General features: G+C 31.1%; 1 protein-coding gene across 1 annotated transcript; it reads left to right on the top strand.

The window, feature by feature from the left end:
* The first annotated feature begins 7,612 nt into the window (after positions 1–7,612).
* LOC146538157 (clotting factor G beta subunit-like) lies at positions 7,613–12,013 on the top strand. Its single transcript, XM_085186623.1, has 7 exons — positions 7,613–7,837; positions 8,383–8,562; positions 8,972–9,200; positions 9,514–9,626; positions 10,058–10,219; positions 10,808–10,970; positions 11,284–12,013. Exons 1-7 carry the CDS (start codon positions 7,613–7,615, stop codon positions 11,511–11,513), a joined length of 1,302 nt encoding a protein of 433 aa, XP_085042749.1. The 3' UTR covers positions 11,514–12,013.
* Positions 12,014–16,204: the final 4,191 nt, after the last annotated feature.

Here is a 16,204-nt window from a genome sequence, read left to right as displayed (position 1 = left end):
GAGTGGCGAGCCGTTTCGCAGCAAGGATTTTTTTGATATTGTAACAACTTCTAAAGTACTTATTAAAATGAAAAACAGTAAAAGACAGTTTTGATCTACATTAAATGGCCAACGTAACTAATATACTTATTTATATGCTGAGACTAAGGGATAAGTGAAACTTGACGCGATACAGCTGATGCGTGAACGGCGTGATGTGTTAACAATTAAATGCGTTTTTCTCTAAAACTATTCGCAATTTCGAAATAGTGTAAACAGCAAATTTTATCTTCGTTTAACGTAGAAATTTAATAAAGTATTTTAAAGGATAAGGATTAATACTATTATGGAAAAATATCCCTCACAATAAAAAATATATTGAAATTATTATGTTTAGACAGAAAAATGATCACTACACGTTATTCTTAAAAGATAACAATATGCTCTCGCGGACTTTTTTGTAGATCTTATTAAGAGGAACAATACTCCAGTACATTTTTTTCATGTAGTACTTACCATTAGACCAGCGCATGCGCGAAAATGTCTCAACGGGTAGGACTTTATACACATTTATCGTATTTATCTTAATTTACATAAGAATGTACAAATAATAAACTATATAAAAACCTTCTACGAAAAACACTCGACTTAATGGTGAAGACCGCATCCGCATTTGTGTTAACTTCTTTTGTATATACCTATTTATTTTAAATTATACAAAAAGGAATGGAAATGTGAACCTGTAGTAAAAACCTCTATATACTACTTAGTATTTATTTACAGAAATATTGTTTATAGAATATAGAAAAAATATTTAAAAAATGGTGTATTACTAAATTAGTGGTTTTTAAAGGACATCCATACATTTCTGATATTTTTTTAGCTTATGCATTAACAGTTTTGAAGATAAATTAATAAAGAAGAAAAATATAAAATATAAAACTAAAATAGTTCAATTGAAACTATGAAACGGTGTGAAAGCAAGCAAATTTTTAATAAGATTATTAGTGTACCGCTAACGAACGCTCGCAGACTGGGACGCGAATTGACAATAAATAACAAATGACCGCACCGTGCCATCCCTTGTTTATATATACTTGTGCTTATAATTATGGTGTCAGGTTTGTGATTTATCTCCATTGCTGGTCCACTAAAGTATAAAATAAGATCTAACGTTAAAACGTTGAGGCCGGTCGTGGCAGTGTGTGATTGTAACAGGCTGTGGGTTCGATTCCTAGACGATGAAATTAAATATTTCATATTTTAATTTCTTCTTTCTGGTGAAGAGGCGAGAGAGAGTTGAGTTATGCCACTTAACACACAATGTCTCCAGAATTCGGCAAATGTGGAACGGAGTGTCTTAACACTAAGTTCCTTCTCCCTACCCTGCTCGGGATACAGCTGAAGCTAAAAGTTAAAAGTTGTAACGTATATTTAAATTGGGAATATTTATAATTAAATACTTAAAACATTCACCATCTCGTATTTTGTTTGGAGAATGAGCGACGATATATTTAATAGAACAAAATATATAAGCGAAAAATAAGCATAGACAGACATATTATTATAAGTGTTCATACAATAAAAAAAATAGTAGAGTTACTAAGATTTCTAAATACTTACAGCGATTAAAAATTATAATCAAGTAAATATACTGTAATTCAAATAATTACAATAATAAAATTATTTAAACAACAGTTATTATTAAATTAATAATTAACATCAACTTATAACAAAAATAAACATAATATTTCAAATTAGAATCGTACCGGGTACCACCGCAGGTCAAACTTGGTCCACACAAAGTGTTTCTAACTATACCAATTAAAACTCGTTAAACGTATCGCTGTTGCTGGCCATCTGTTCAAGTGTATTAGACATAAAACATCTATTAAGGACAGTGTCAGAGCCTCAGCTTGATTGAGATGATCTTTTCTGTAAATAATCTGGAAGTAGCTTAAAAAATAATATTATTTATATTATACTAGCGGACGCGCGCAGCTTCGCTTGCGTATTTAAGGGTGAATCTAATAACCCATGAAACATGTGTTCAATGAAATATTTTTAAGAGTCTAAATTTCAAATTTTATAAAAATCGGTGGCGATTTAAAAGATTTTTCCATACAAACTTTCAACCCCTTATTTGCACCCTTAGGGAGAGAATTCGAGAAAACGATGAAACACGTGTTCAATTAAATACTTTTAAAAATCTAAATTTCAAATTTTATAAAAATCGGTGCCGATTTAATTTTTTTTCCATACAAACTTTGAACCCCTATTTCACCTCTTTAGGGTTAAAATTTTTTAAAATCCCTTCTTAGTGGATGTCTAGATTACGAAAGGAAAGTTTTGTCCAAATTTAACGTTTCTACGCACAGCGGTTGCGGCTGTGTGTGCGTCTTACCTCAGTCAGTGAGGACAAGTCCTTTTATATATATAGATTACATAATTCAATTCAATTCAATCTATTGTTTGAAAATCTTTCAATTTATAAACTTATGCTATATTGTAAAAGGAATTGGATAAATTAAAATAAATAATATATGATACGAATTTGTATGTTAAAATAATATTATAACTACCGTTATGTTCCACCACATAATTGCCAAAATGCCTCTAGAATTCAGCGGAAAATTTAAAACGCAGTGTCTTAACACTAAGCATATAACGTGAAGTTGAAAATTAAATAAATAAATCTTGTAGGTATCACATTTTGAAGGCATTCTTAATATATAACAACGTTAAATAAACAGTTACTCTATTTCAATTAGTTTCGTGCCCTCGTTTAGTAGGTTAGGCAGAGAAACTAGTGCCGAATTTTTTCTCCACTTACAGCCTAAATTCAAGGCACTGAGACAATACCATCAATACCTTGAATTTGGTGCAGACGATTCGGACAATTCGGTCAATGATGGAACTCCAAGCTCGCTTGATATTACCAGATCTAGAAAATGAAAGTAATTCATTTTCTGGATGTTGAATAAATACCATATGATCTTCGTAAGACTTAATGTATTTAATTGAATTTATATTATAGAAGTTAAGTTCTCCTTTTCGAAGCATTACATTGGTAAGAATTTCAGTTAAGATTTTTATTAACTTTTAATATTTGCAATAAACAATATGAATTTACTTTGTTTTAAATACCAGAAATATTCATCATTTATTAATATAATAAAATAATAATAAAAATACTTACCAATAATATATTTGGCCGATCTAGGTCTTTAGATTAAAGTGCTATGGTTGCTTCGTGTCATTATGTCATTTGAAGGAATTAAGCCAATCGTTGTTGACCCTTTCCTTTCTCTAAGTGATGGACATATTTTCTTCAAGAGATAAAATCTTAATCGTGTGAAAAAAGTTAATAATTTTCCTATTATTTATATGGACAAAATTGCTGTTCTTATAGATAGTTGTCATTTTCTTGCAATTAAAATATGTTATTTTAATAACATATAATAATATTTAATTACATTAAATATTAAATCCAAAATAAAAAGGGGGATAATAGAATTACATTAGTTACCTCTATAATTTTACAAAAATTACATATATAATATTTGTATCTTATATTTTAAATACATATAAAAAAACTGCCAATAAGTTGAGTCATTAAGCAATGCTGAAAATTAGAAACGTGCAAAGTCAAAAGTTGTGATTAAAGTTATACAAGAGAAATATTTCCAGACGACTCGGGAAAGTTTCGTCTTTGTTATGTAAGAAAGAACAGGATCGTTTGTTTTCTGGAAAGAATAAGGCTTTGATCACAAGAAAGATGTTCCTCTCCTTTATGGCATTGTTTACATAAGGAGCTGGAGCACACTTCAATTTATTCATTTTCAATTTAATTTAAAATACATAGTTTGATATCAAAGTAGTTCATTTTGTGACAAAAAGATTTTTTGTATTGCAACTTATTTACTGTTATTAGGAGTAATTGAGTAGTGTCGGATTGTATACACAATGGTTGCTAGTTCGATTCTCCACTAGAGGAATGTTTTATATGTCATTACGTTTGATCAGTTTATTTATATATTTTACTGACTCTCCTCTCCGCTCTTCTGCATCCTATCCTATCCTATCCTATCCTATCCTATCCTATATCTTATAAAACAAAGTCGCTTTTCGTGTCTGTCTGTTGTTTCTAACTCTTCTTCTTCTAAACCACCCAACGGATTTTGATGCGGTCTTCACCATTAAGTCGGGTGTTTTTCGTAGAAGGTTTATATATAGTTTATTATTTGTACATTCTTATGTAAATTAACATAAATACGATAAATGTGTATAAAGTCCTACCCGTTGAGACACTTTCGCGCATGCGCTGCTCTAATGGTAAGTACTACATGAAAAAAATGTACTGGAGTATTGTTCCTCTTAATAAGATCTACAAAAAAGTCCGCGAGAGCATATTCGTATCTTTTAAGAATAACGTGTAGTGATCATATTTCTGTCTAAAAATAATAATTTCAATATATTTTTTATTGTGAGGGATATTTTTCTATAATGGTATTAATCCTTATCCTTTAAAATACTTTATTAATTTTCTACGTTACACGAAGATAAAATTTGCTTTTTACAATATTTCGAAATTGCGAATAGTTTTACAGAAAAATGCATTTAATTGTTGACACATCCCGCCGTTGACACATCAGCTGTATGTTACTCAAGATTCACTTATCCCTTACTCTCAGCATATAAATAAGTACATTAGTTACGTTGGCCATTTAATGTAGACCAAAACTGTCTTTTACTGTTTTTCATTTTAATAAGTACTTTAGAAGTTGTTACAATATCAAAAAGATCCTTGCTGCGAAACGGCTCGCCACTCGCCATGCCATCGCCATCGCCTTTATAGCAACGAAGATTTAGATGCCAATGTCATTTAACTATCTAAAAGTAGTAATTTAAATATATTTTAATAAGTACTTGAAAAGATTAGTACCACAGATTTAAAATTACGGTACCTACTAAAAAATCCTTGCTGTGTAAAACAATTGGAAAATCCTTATTGAAACTACGAAAATGCGGGTTGCATTAGGGTTTAATTAATTTTCACATTATCTTAAGTGCTTTGCAAACATACATTATATGAATAATCCAGTAGTAAAAGCGGGCGAAGCCGCAATAAGGTCGCTAGTTTAAATATATTTTAATTAGTACTTGAAAAGATTAGTAGCACAGATTTAAAATTACGGTACCTACTAAAAAATCCTTGCTGTTTAAAACAATTGGAAAATCCTTATTGAAAGTACGAAAATGCGGGTTGCATTAGGGTTTAATTAATTTTCACATTATCTTAAGTGCTTTGCAAACATACATTGTACGAATAATCCAGTAGTAAAAGCGAGCGAAGCCGCAAGAGGGTCGCTAGTTATGTATAAGACAAAAAATAAAAGAAGCTTTAAAATTTAATTACATATAAATATTTTTCACTCTAAGATCCATGCTTTTTGTTTATATTTCGTAAATCGTAGAGTAAAAGGACATTTTTTTAACCTAATAATATATTATTGTAAGGCATCAATTATTATTGTTGGTTCTACATGTTCTTGTATATTTATATGAAATATCCTATTAATTATATTTCTATAAAGGGTATATAAAACCCAACCGATTGAACTAACGAAATAAAAATTTACTATGCAGTCTCATTACAGGTAGCGCTCACTCAAAATAAATTTACAGAATTTTTAGCAATATAAAAGAGATTGTTTGTAAAGCTTTCCAAAAGGAATATAAAGTAGAAAACCTAGGCCTTCAGATTTTCTTTAACACTATAGAAATCTTTAAAACGAATGCACTACCAGCAAAAGATCTCTTCACGAAAAAGAAATGTTCGGCCATTCATTAAAATTGTATGGAACAGGAAAGAAGGAGAGCTGAAGTGTCTATTCGGTTGTTTATTGCTACACAAAAATAAATACTCTTGCATAATGCTGTACTAAAGACAAAAGTCGTTTTAACGTAAGCAGTAAGCACATTCTTTTACAAGATTTTCATTCTTGCCATTTGTTAACATCGAATAATAAATAAGTATCGAATTATAAGTGATTCCTTGCTGTGGTAGCGTTGCTCGCGTGGCGGATACTTCCGCCACTCAGTACGCAACGAACGGGAGGGGGAACGGAGTGTCTTAACACTAGGTTCCCAGGTTCCTTCCACACTGCAGACTAAAAAATATTTTTATAGAAATATTAGTTTTCTCGTAATTAACAAAAAATATATATATTTAATATAAATACATAATACATTTACAAATATAGAAATTTATCAACTACGTACAGAAATATATAAATTTAATTTAAACGTATGTTTGTATTTCAAACATAGTTGATGGAGCTTTGTGAAAGACAAAGTAAAATGTTATACGTACTTGGGATTCTTAAAAATGTTATGTTAATTTTGCCCCTAAATTGGCATGGACGGTATGCTTTGACAACGCTGTCATGTCTCGTATTTTTATTTAATTTCAGCTTAAATGAAAGGGAGCTAACTTAATTTTTTTATTTAATGTTTTTTTTTATGAAATTCTTCAAATAAAACCTTTATATTCTATTCAAAAATTAATTATACTAACTTCAAGTAACTTGAACGTAAGATTTTTTTTTAATTTCTCTCTGTGGGATATAGAGTGTGGGATGCAGCACCTAAAGTAGGGTAGGCAAAGGGAACCTAGTGTTAAAGCAATCACTTCCCCATTTTCCGCCTAATTTTTTGAGTAATGGTGTTTGCGTAGGTACCAGAGGAACTTAATATAACAACAAAATATTACGAATATTGATTAGATAAAAGTTTCGTGTAAGTAAAGGTCACCAGATCAAACACAGCATGTTCTTTACATTGATTATGAAATTAAATGTATATTTTTTTATGTGTTTTGTTTATGACCTAAGTTCTTTTCTTTTCCTATATTTTTTTGGTCATCAGTTTAGCCGTCTCAGCAAAAAAAATCATAATCATAATGATACACTAGTGGTAGGACACTCTTTGATACACTAGTGGTAAGACACTCCGTTTCCCACTATCCACCAAAGAAATTAAAATATGAAATATTTCATTTCCTCGAGTGATAATCGAACCCACAACCTATCGCACTGCCACACTTGTGCCACACTTGTGCCCTGCGCCACGACTATATCAATAATATTTGAATTAAAATAATAATTAAACGAAAGTAAAACCGAATATTCACAACCAACACGTGTTAGCAAATATTAGTAAAAGGCCAGTAGGTAATGAGTTCACATATGGCATTGTGTACTAACTAATATTATTAAATCCTTTGTTTCTCTTCAATGACTAATTGAGTAATAGTAACCCGATTGTACATTACATAAATTATGTGAATTTCTCTTTATTTAAACATAGTTGACCTTAATTCCTCATAAAACACTTTCATTATATAAGCACTGGAAAATTTGAATTTACCACATTTCCACAAGTTCATTGTTGCTTACCGTAGTGATTGTTTTGAATAAAAATTAACATACTGTATAATATTATTATATTAAATTGTTGATAAGAATTGTATATATTTTTTAAAAACAAAACAGTATTATTATAGTGATAATAGGCGCAAAATATTGAACATAGTTGTCTAGAAGTAAATTATTAGAATAGTTATATCAAAATGAATGCAATTTATTTAGTACTATCTCTATGCGTTTTGCAAGTGCACTCAATGGCGCTCACGGGACCAGTTCTAACAAGATACCGGCCGTGCGAACTTGGTGTGATCCATTTCGACAAAATAACGGACCTGGTGTGGAGGGGGGAAGTCGATCTGGAGTTGTACCGTAAATTGGAAAATGTTGAAATTGAAATTGGTTTCGAAAAGCAGATAGGACTGCTCGGGGTAAGTGATAGTTAATTTTATTTTATAAAAAACAGTTTTTAAGAAATAGCATTCTTTTTTGCCAAATGATAATATTTGGGCAATAGCAATTTGTAATAACTTTCTAAATTATAATAAGAGTATGAGAATTTAAACGATTTATGAAAACGTATAGTTGAGTAGTTTGAGCCCTAAGACAGTTTCCGAGGGGCGCAAATTAAAATCCTAGAGAAATTCAGGTTCTAATTGTTATAATTTTCTCCGTACATTATAAATGTATTTTTCTATTTTGTTTAAATATAATATTAGATTTAAATATAATATTAGATTTTAAATTTCTTCATAAGAATCGAAATAGAGTAAATATAAAATGAAAAATCGCTTTGTATTTCAAAATAATTTAAAGTTGAACATATAAAATAAATTAAAACAATAACAAAGCTTAGTATTAACTCTCGAAATGTACTCGTATCTAACAACAAAATTTATACGAACAAACTTATCAATTCCATTTAAAATAATAATAAACTTTCAACTGTAAATACAATATAACATTACATTCACAGGTATCTCACAATAGCACTGTTATTATAACAAACAAGTCCCACAATTTCGTATTCAAACCGAAGGGAGATGTTCCTAAGAAATTTTATATATTTACATCAATTAATGCGACGACACCCGGAGTGCCCGTTGTGACGAACTTCAGACTGAATAATATGACTCTCTGCAATGAGCTTGTTAAGGTATCTATATTTATTTCTTATAAACTAGCCCTTAATTTTAGTCTTATGTTTTTAAGTGGAAGAAATTCAGAAGGTGAAAGCATAATGATTATTATCATTTATCATTATATCATTTCCCAATGGAACAAGCATTAATTGTTGCAAGCAAGTTGATGTTAGACTATATAAAAAAATATTTAAATAAATTAAATCAGTTTCACACTGTATCCGACACTCTGTTCCTGTTGAGTGGCGGGACCCAACGCCGCGCTTTGCCTCTACACAAGAACGAAAAATGATAATATAAATGTAAATAAGTAAACATATTTTAACTAAACAAAAAAATAAAAAAATTGTGTAAAAAAGTATTATTAACATGGAATATAATGAAACATTAGAATGGAAATATAATAAATTATTACTATTTTAGGCAAAACTGACAGTAGATTCTTTAGATGCTTCAAAACCAAACGATGCAGATGTTCTTCACTACTGTGGAAGGAGGCCTATGGATCATGGTGAATTAACTTCTATGAGGACTGACTCCAAGTCTGGGGACTGGCCTTGGCATGTGGCAATTTTAATAAAAACCCCAAACACATACCTAGCCAATTACCAGTGTGGAGGAAGCGTTATATCCAGGACTGCTATTCTAACGGGTATGAATAATTTCCTTCGTGTTCTTTCATTTCCTCAGAGGAAAAAATAATTTGAATTTGCATATTAACTTTTTTTCTGTTATAACGTATAATATAAGGTTGGTATGTGTATTCCACGAGAAGATTATGGGTTCAAATTCTACAAAGATACCTACATAAATTCTTTTATTTTCGCCCTCCAGGTCTCTAATTTCACAACGAAGTACCGTCATCAATTTATAACAACTTTTATATTGACAAAAATATTTTTAAGACAGTACATGTTCTCTAACTTTAACGTTATTTAGTGTAAATATTATTTTCTTATTTTCAGCTGGTCACTGCATGTTCGTAGATGAAAATCTAATCGAAACAAATCGTTTGCTTATAGAAGCAGGTATTTCGAATTTAAGAAGTGACAATGAAACTGGGCGACAAGTTTTAAATGTAAGCATATTTAAGTAAAACATATCTTTAGGGTATGCAGAGGGAGCCTAGTTAAGACACTCCACTCCCTTCTTTCCTCCGAATTCTGGAGGCATTGCGTGGTGTGTAGCAGCACTCAACGCGGAGCCTGGCTGGTGACTGGCCTGGCGACACCAGGACGAAGAAAAGGAAATATTAAATATAACATTCCTCCAGTGGGAATAGAACCTATAACCAGTCACGTTTACCCTGCTGTGGCACAGCTTCAGTGTGAGTAAAATAAAATGTTCATCATTATGTCTGCCTACGTTCTAAACAGACTAAATAATAAAATGCGTAACTATAAAAAAGAGAAGCATTTAACCGCCAACATTATCCTTTCAGCAACTATCTCTAATACCTAAGCTCACATTGTTGCTTTTATATTAATCTTTTATACTATTTCATTCCAGGCTGAGCGAGTAATTCTGCATCCTGCCTACAGAATAGAACAGGCTACCTCAGATCTAGCTATTGTAGTTGTAAATAAGCTGCGCTATACTGAATACGTCCAACCCATTTGTATTTGGGGGCCAGTGTACGACAAAACTGCGCTTTTTGGCAAGCGGGCTGTGGTAAACATTCATTTAAGTAATCTATACAACGAAATGTACGTATGCGGGTTACATTTCCACATTTTTTCCATTAACGGAAACTAAAAGGATTTTATTTTAACCTTTGCTATGCGGGGAGTATGTAAATTGTAAATATATGAGGTATTTACAAATAAGCGATTTTTTTTATATTACCAGATGCCGTTGTGGCGCAGCGACGTAGCTTTTGACTGTAAACGCAAAGATTGTGGGCTCGTTTCCCATTTGGGGTCATTTTCATTTCCTCGTTTTAGTAACGAGACAAAACGCGGTGTAATTTCTGCCACTCAACATGTCAAAGTCGAAAATTAGACGGAAGTGGGAACAGTGTGTATACACTAGGTTCCTTGGCTATCCTGCTAGATTCTATATACAGTATGAAACTGAAAAAAAATCCTAGCATATTAATATATAACTAATCAAATGTATGATATGACTGTGAGAATATTTAAACAACTGGTTTATATTTATGGATATCCAGAAAAAGTTAAACCTAAACATTTTTACATATTTTATGCCAATTTTATAATGTAATCTACGTACATTATTATTTTGTGTATATTTTATTAGGTGACAGGATTCGGTACAACAGAAGAAGACGTTCTGTCAGACACTCTCAGGGCCTCCGACACAGTGATCCAGAACGACGCCACTTGCATTGCGTATTCACCCAAATTGTATTCGGAACTGCTTAATGAATTTACAATCTGCGTCGGCTTTGGTCCTAATGCCGGTAAGTATCCCTTTGTTCCCACTTTTTGTATGACTTCCAAGACTCAATGGAATTTTAACTTATGTTCCTTTTGAATATGTATCTTTCCTACAGTTGCTGATTGTATCCATAATGATTGTTTTTGTGTCCTTGTTTGAAACTTTTTTGTTTTGGATTTTGGTAAAATTGTTTGTACAAAATTTAAATTGAAAAGTGATTTAAGTTATGAGCCTTTTATTACATTAGAGGTGTCGCTTATTGGTTTATCTAAATAACGAGTGATTTTTATGGAATTTCTTAAATATTAAAAAAAAATCCTTATTTACATTTTTAGGCATCAATCCTCGCAACGGTGATAGCGGAGGTGGTCTAACATTACCAACATTGCAACCAGACCATAAAGTCAGTTGGTTCCTCCGGGGGGTTTTATCAAAATGCGGTTTAGTGACCGGGGAAAGGCTTTGTGATCCAAAATTCTATGTAATATATACAGATGTCGCACCTCATTACGGATGGATATATCACCATGGCGGCTTACGATACAGTAGTAACGTTGTTTCATGATTTCCTTTAGAAAATAAGCTGTAAGAATTGTAGTCTCAAATTTTTAATTTTACTCTATTACTTGGAAGATAACAGATTCGATTTCTCGTTGTTTATTAATTTCATAGAACCACATACAAGCTTTGAGGCCGTTGTGGCGTAGCGACGCAGTAATTTCTTTTCATTTTCTCGTCCTGGTAAGAGCGCGTGAGTTCCGCTACTCAACTCACATGTCATTGCATGGGAGAGTAGTAAAGGGAACCTCTTATTACTAGGCTCCCTTAAGAATACAACGGGAAACATTTATTTTTAATAGAACTATATAAAAAAAATTACAATATTTAATGAAGAGATTCTTGTAAGTTATATGATTCACAATTTAATGTGTTTTCTAAAATACATTAAAAATCTTTAATAAAATGTACATAGTATATTACACATTGTAGGAAATATTGGAAAATAGACCAAACTAGATGTAATAAATTAATTTTAAGCTATAATGAATAATAAATAAATAGAAAATATAAAATTGTTTTATTTTCATTTCTTTCCATCTTATATCTTTTACATATGTTGAGAACTACTACGCAGTTATTTATTTGCTAATCTGAATTCCTTTAATTTAAATCAAGCGGGCGAAGGCATAATCGAGTCGCTGTATCTAATAAGTTTAATGGGATTTTTCACGTAACTTTATCGTTTAAGAACATTCAGAAATCCTCCGAAATAATATTTTTGATTCTGTGGTAAGGTTAGATTAAAACATTGTAGGTACAACGAACGATAATTTTAATCTTAATTAACAATTACGAATCGGAGATATGCCATAGCGGGTTATTATTCGATAAAAGTTTAAAATTTTCGAAGAACTTACATTTAAATAATTAAATTATTTTAATGTAATTAAGATAATTAAGATTTAAAAGACAATTAAAATTTAAAGGCCAAAATTAGTTATCGGTCTCAAAATGACGACATCGTATTATAAAAATAAATATGTAGCAGGTACAAATCCTGAAAATTTTCCGTTCTGTTTATATAAGATATCTAAATAAAATTGGTATTCAATCAATTCAATTGCCTTTGATACAAAGAATCTATGTTATATTTTATTAAATTATTTATATGATTAAATTGCGTACGGGTGTAGACCCGTAACAAGGCCAAAGGTAAAGGACCGTTTTTTATTTCAAAGAGTAAACATTGTAATATCTTCACACAGAGGGTCCCTTACGCTCCAGGCGACTTATTATGAAAATTATTCTCTTTTTCTAAACTTTATCATAGGTACGCTTACAGAGTAATTCATGTTCCCCCCTTGTTCATAGCGATTCTTTTAATACTTCACGTTACCTTACCGGAGAGAGAGAAATTATAGGTGAAAGTTGCGGAAAAAGTTGCTTCACGTAAACTCTTTACTTTCATGGTTGAGTCTAAATTTTAAGTATGATATTTTCATAAATAAATTTAAATAAGTTGTATACGAGTACCTTAGTATTATTTTAAATTATATAACTTTAATGAATTAATAGTCGATGTAATAAATGTGTGTGTAAAATGAAAATTAATGTTGCGTTTCTTTAATATCGCTTAACCGCCATTACGCATCCCTCAATTACATTGTGAAATTTAGTTCTCGGAACATATTCGTTTATTTAAATAATAAGATATTATTATAATAAAGCAAAAGTAAAAATTTTAAATAATTTATATTTATATCCAAGTTGTATAATTATATATTTTCATGAAATATGGGGACGCAGCTTTTAAAAATAATATGTAAATATTCGAAAATTCAATAGAGTCGCTTGGTTATTATTCACTAACATTTTTTAATAAGAAAAACCTAATTATGCAGAAGCTGCTCCATCGAGTGACACGAGTCGACGCGACGTAATAACGTCGACAGGTTTTGTTCTAGAGATATTTCATTTTGTAAGATTTTTAAATTAAAAAATATAGAATTATGGACTTTACAGTATAGGTAGATACAGAATCAAAATCTCTTTAGAAGGGTTAAAGCCAAATTTTATATTTCAGAAAATTCTGTCTGAAATATCATATTTCTCCGAAAATAATAAATTCATAGTTTACTTACTTTATCGAAAATAATAAAGTAATAATCATAGTTTACTTACATTTAGTTTTAAGACAGACGCACAGATATTACGAATCTATAAGGCTTCTGTTTTCTGCCAATAGGATTGGGAACCCTAAAAAGGTCACCGAAGAGGGCTTTTAAGTCACCCTATAATTTACTTTAACGAAATTTACTTGGTTAAATGTGAAAGTTTTACTGTAAAACTAAGCACTAGCCGAAGCTTCAAACAATTTACTTACTCTAATTAAGTTAATTACAAGAATTTTCAAATAATGAACAATTTTGTATTCTGCTTACGAATATAGCAGTACCTAAATATTTAGTAAAATCTAACAAGACATTTTTTCTTGTCTTATTGGAGGCACTGCGTGCTAAGCCATGGTTTACCTACTGCCACCATAAAACACCTATATCTATATCTATTATAAAAAAATATCTCTTGAGTAGTTTTTGAATTCATTACAATCGTTATATCAAACAAAACCGTGTCAACTATGCTACTATGATTTAAATAATAAAATAAATAGTACTATTAATAAAAATCTGTCTTACCAATGTAAGAATAAATTAAAAACAATTTCAAAATTTGATACATTTGATTTTCAGCTTCACCTATCCCGCATGTAGCAGAGTAGGTAGAAGGAGCTATTAAGACACTCTGCCCCTCACTTTTCACCGAATTCTCGAGGCACTAAGGGTTGAGTGTACAGCGTCGCACTTTGCGACACCAAAGTGAAGAAATAAATAAATTAAATATTTCATTTTCTCAAGTAGGAATCGAATCTACAACTAGCATGTGCCTCTGTGCCACTGGCCTCTTTCCTAAAAAGAATCACGGCCTCAAAAATTTATTAATGAAGCTATATGTATGTCAGCAAATCAGAGAAACGTATAGTTAACAAATAGTAGGTAGTAATTGTAAAAGCTACACTCAGTTTGATAAGCTTTGAAAGTAATTACTTTACGTGTGTATTATTCGAGCCAACAAACTATTCTAGTTCCTATTGTTAACATTTGCCGCAATACAATTATTTATATAGCAGAGAATAAAGATGAACCTTTTTTTTTGCTTATTTCTTATATATATTTTATAGTTAATAGGTAATTATTTAAATCATTACTGTAATTTAGATTGGTTTAAAATTCATCATATTTATTTTTGTACGACGTTACACTACGTAAAAAATGGCGAAACGGAGTGTTTTATCACTAGGTCTCCTCTGCCTACCCTGCTATAAGCGTGATACAGCGTGAAAATGAAAAAAAAAATTTAAAAAGGTATTGTCTTTTATTCCTTCAAATTAAAACACATATTGACGTGATTCAAAGCACATAAGTGCGTGAGATTGCAACATTTACAGTTCAGCTTCTCTTGAACCTCCCTCCCTACTACAGTGTTAGAAAAGCGATTGATTTTAGAATAACGTCTATCAGTTAATAAAATGGTGTAATTTTCCGGAGGGCGGCGAGCCATTTTACTGCTCCTTCCTGGAACAAGATGGTGCTTTAGGAGTTATTTAATGACGCGTGAACAAAAATATTGGTATAGGAAAACAATGAGTTTTTGATGGCCATGTTGCACGCATTGAAAAAGGTTCAATTATAACTAAAGTATCATATTTTTTTTAGCTTAAAACTGTATCTTGCAGATAGTGTCAGAACACTTCGTTTTTCACTTTCCACCCGAAATGAAGACATTGCGTAAGTGTTGCAGTATTCAACGTTATATCTTACCAAAGTCGTAATAAATACGATTCCTTCAAGTGGGAATCAAATCCAAAACTATCGCGGTTCTAGTTAGATATACCAGTTTAATTTTCTTTAACTTTATCATTTGTAACTATACAAATATGTAGTTAGAAATAAATAGGGTGTGGCCTTTGAAAATGCTATCGCGATGTCACGGTAGAGTAATTCACACCTGGCTACAAAATTAATGTCACATGTTAAACTAATACGTTATAAGCTACTCGCGATTTGGTTCAATGGTCACCGGTTCAGAAAAATAACAATGCCTGCAATATTAAGTTAACAGTGTTAATTTTATATAATAAAATAATAAGAACATATAATAAAATAAAAATAAAAATTCTTGCCTTAGTTGGAATTCTAAAACACCTTCAGAATTCTAATTAGATGCACTCTACTCAGCTCTGAGCGACTGTGGCGCTATAATTATATTAATTTTGAAAAATATAAAGAGCAAGACGAATATGTTATTTTTTAAGCGTACCTGCACACAGTGAGATAGGCAGAGGGAAGCTAGTGTTGAGACACTCCGTTCCCCATTTCCGGATTCTATAGCATCGTGTGTTGAATGACGGAACTCAACGTCATGTTTTGCTGCGACACCAAAGCAAAAAAAATGGGAATATTAATATTTCATTTTCTCGAGTGGGAATCGAACCGACAAGCCGTTGCGTTTACAGTTACAATTTGTGAACCTGACATTACATGTAATTAACATGTAATCAACGAGGAATCGAAAAAAAATCAATGAACTCCTTTGTTTTATGCAAAATAATGTTAATTCAGTTATAATATTTTAATTCAATTGGTGGAAATCGAACCAACAACCGTCGTCGCCGTAAATTTAATATGTTATATTATT

Source organism: Heliconius melpomene, chromosome 6 (genome assembly GCF_056956725.1).
Source record: "Heliconius melpomene rosina isolate 202511_hmr_F chromosome 6, ASM5695672v1, whole genome shotgun sequence".
NCBI classification, from domain to species: Eukaryota; Metazoa; Arthropoda; class Insecta; order Lepidoptera; family Nymphalidae; genus Heliconius; species Heliconius melpomene.
This window is presented reverse-complemented; position numbering and strand designations above follow the sequence as displayed.

What these genes read in the sequence shown, in the direction of transcription:
- LOC146538157 (XM_085186623.1), top strand. Translation starts at nt 7,613, where the DNA reads ATGAATGCAATTTATTTAGTACTATCTCTATGCGTTTTGCAAGTGCAC. An exon ending in AGCAGATAGGACTGCTCGGG is followed by an intron (nt 7,838 to 8,382) that starts GTAAGTGATAGT and finishes TTACATTCACAG; the next exon opens with GTATCTCACAATAGCACTGT. An exon ending in CTGGGCGACAAGTTTTAAAT is followed by an intron (nt 9,627 to 10,057) that starts GTAAGCATATTT and finishes ATTTCATTCCAG; the next exon opens with GCTGAGCGAGTAATTCTGCA.